Consider the following 3,172-nt stretch of genomic DNA (forward strand, 5'->3'; position numbering starts at 1 on the left):
CCCCCGCTAACCACCAATTTGCCCTTTTTGACTGGATGCAATCCGCCAACATTTTTTCTCAGTGGTTTTTGTTTGAGGCGAAACTGAGTCAGTTTCTAACCCCAACTGCTGTCAAAATGTATGAACTGACAGCAGTTGGGGTTAGAACCTGACTCAGTTTCAGGTTCAAGCGAAATCGCCATTAGAAAACATCGAATTCATCGCATATTTTGACGTTTTAGTTTCCACTTTTTGACAACTGACGAAAGTGACGTGTAAATTTATTTTTGTTTACCTTGAAAGTTGATTTTGATCGGGCCGGAGAAGAACGTTTCTCTTACTATTAATTCGTAATTTTTCACCGTTTTTGATCACGATAAAGTCCGATGGCTGCCGCCCAAGCTCCTCTACGTCCGTGGAACTCCGCTCTGCAGCATAGCGACCGCGAGCGATGGGTTTGCATCTATCCAGCCTACATAAATCGCAAAAAGACACGTCAGGAAGGTCGCCGTATTCCGAAGGAAAACTGTGTCGAGAACCCATCTTTTCAAGAGATACGGGATGTTCTGCAAGTGCTTAATTTGAACGTGATCGTCGAGAACAAGCTGTATTCCCGAGAGAAAAGCAAGGTGCGAAGGTTTTACTTAGTCACAGGTTGAAGTAGCATACTTTATATGGTTATCGATTTTCAGGAATTAGCTTTCCGCGGAAGGATCCGGGTTCAGCTGAAAAACAACGATGGCAGCCCAGTGTCGAAAGAGTATCCGACTAGGGACAGTTTACTGTTTTATTTAGGAAAAACGATACCGCAGCTTAAAGTTAGACAAGGAAAACCTAACGAACCAATTCAACCTCAAAGCTCCTCTAGTGGAGGTGGCGGTGGTCAGTCCCATAAGAAAGGCAAGGGTAAAAGGCGATGAACCTGGAATTGTATACCCTGGAGTCATCTCGTTGAGTTTATTATTTTTTATGAATTGTAAAACATTTCAACAACAAAATATATAAATGAATTTAACTAAGCTGGGATAAAATATCTGCATCTCGCGATGGTTGACCCTTCAAATGCTTAGAAGAGATAGTTGAAGAGGCTTCCACGATCCTGAAACCGTCCAAAGAGCTATATTTACATTAAACTTATACGTTTATATGACTTCAAATTACCGTATTTGTAAACCATCGGAATGGTCCAAGCCTGCGATTTGCGGCTGTGTCGGGCACATAACGTCCCGGTTGACCAACAATGGTATCTTCTACTGTTTTTCTCGAACCATTTCTAGATCGTGCTCTAGTCCGTTGTCTCCTTCGACCTCTGGTAGTGCCGGATTGTCTTCGCACGCGGCTTTTAATCACATCAATGTTTTCTACTCCAGTTGGAGTCTCTGTAGAATGACCTCTACTGCAGCCACAACCGCATGTTTTCCCTTCCAGCTCACAACGAGCACAGTTACATCTCCCCATTGTGGTTTCATCCGGTCGGAATGTTTCCGCTACAACAAACACGGCGGCTAACACAAATATTATGAGAAACGTCCACCGCATCTTTGTCGTCGTCTAGTAGTTTCCCTGGTTTCCTTATTGCAGTTTTATATATTTGCCGTTGGCACGTGCTGTAACAGCGCGCTAGTTATCATGAATGTTTAAATTATCGCAACAAGTCGGTTGCTTATCGGAATAGGGTTTTTAACAGAAAACGGACCAAAACAGGAAATCATTTCCTTTTTTGGTCCGCCCAGTGAACGTGATTTTTCGCATAGAAATTCTTATACTGAACAGAGTAAAAGAAAACTTATTTTGTTTTAAATGAGTTTCTGGTTCCCATGGTTTAATTGAATACCTACATAGTCTCCTGAATGGCAATGGCAAGGAGAACAATTCCATCAAAAGGTGTTATCATAATTAGAAATGTTTGTTTTGTTCTGGTATTCAACCCTTGCTTCTAGTTTCTCGGAGCAGACTTCGTTTTGCTACCAGAAGAAGAAACTGGTCGTTGCGGAAAATAAAACCTTTGAATATAAGCCCCTCCGTGGACTATTCTTTATCCCTATTTCAGTTGTATACTGCTGTCTTTTCACAGTTTTGTAGGCTGAGAGTATTTTTAATTTTTTAAAAGATAAGGGTTCAATGCTCAGTAAATACCTATATTTTGCTTGAAACATTTTTATTTCCTTTCTCATATAAAGGAAGGCTGTGCAATCAATCCAAAGGGGTACCGAGTGGCATATACCATTTGATTCAGTTCGTCGAGATCGTGCGCGCGCGTTTGTGTGGCACTGTGTTAAACCATAAAGGTTCTCATGGTAAAGAGGGGCAAGTCTGTCTTTGCCGGGAGACATGTTGGTAGAATTCAGCGATTCGTTCCTGCCAGCAGAAGACAAAAGATTAGTCCGTAAGATTTTAAGTCTACTTCTAATGTCCTTGCCACTTCTAGTTTTCCGATCTGCATATTTCACATCCTTGCTCTCACTTGAGTTCCTCTATTGTATTGTTTAATCGTGAACGTAAAAATATATGCAAGCCCCTGCCTACGTGTTATTTATTTTAACCGGTTCTTATACTACAGGTTCAAGTCAGCCTAGTTTTGCGGTTGAGAACTTTTTAAGTGATTCTTATGCGGAAAGATCTAAGTCCGATTTTTACGTTTGAAGTTTATTTTCGATTTTTACATTCTATTATATTTAAAGTGTAACGAAGCACGTTCTGTCCCTGCGTCTTTTATTTTCGGTCGTTGAATCAAAGTTTCCATTCCGGACTTTCGAGTTGAAGCCTGCGGTCAAACAGTAGATTCTGGATAAACATGTGAAAAGGGTAAAACGCAAATGAGAGCCTCTCTGTGTTTACTTCCTTTTCCGTCACTAACTGGGAAACATTGCGCAAAGATGATTCAAGAGTAGTCGAGAAAGGTACCGTTGGAAGAAAAATAAATTGGCTCAATGTTCGCGTTCCTCGCGTTATTCGGAAACTAGGTACCACGACTCAATCCTTTTATGAATTCTTTCTACAATATGTTCGTAGTATATTTTAAAACAAACGTCAACATACTGGAAAATAAAGAATACTTTCCAGAATGTCTATCCAGGACACTTTCCAGGACGTCTAACCAGATAAAACCAATGATTTGGTTCCAAATACCTGAGTTAATGTCGCACCTATTTCTCATGGAATTTACGTCCGATTTTCACTAACTTGAATTCAA

At 40.6% G+C, this 3,172-nt stretch overlaps 1 protein-coding gene across 1 annotated transcript; it reads left to right on the forward strand.

Moving 5' to 3' along the window:
- The first annotated feature begins 255 nt into the window (after nt 1–255).
- On the forward strand, nt 256–998 carry LOC131690101 (signal recognition particle 19 kDa protein). The gene is made up of 2 exons (XM_058975636.1): nt 256–608; nt 672–998. Exons 1-2 carry the CDS (start codon nt 366–368, stop codon nt 897–899), a joined length of 471 nt encoding a protein of 156 aa, XP_058831619.1. The 5' UTR covers nt 256–365; the 3' UTR covers nt 900–998.
- Nucleotides 999–3,172: the final 2,174 nt, after the last annotated feature.

Source organism: Topomyia yanbarensis, chromosome 3, assembly GCF_030247195.1.
Source record: "Topomyia yanbarensis strain Yona2022 chromosome 3, ASM3024719v1, whole genome shotgun sequence".
Classification (NCBI taxonomy): domain Eukaryota; kingdom Metazoa; phylum Arthropoda; class Insecta; order Diptera; family Culicidae; genus Topomyia; species Topomyia yanbarensis.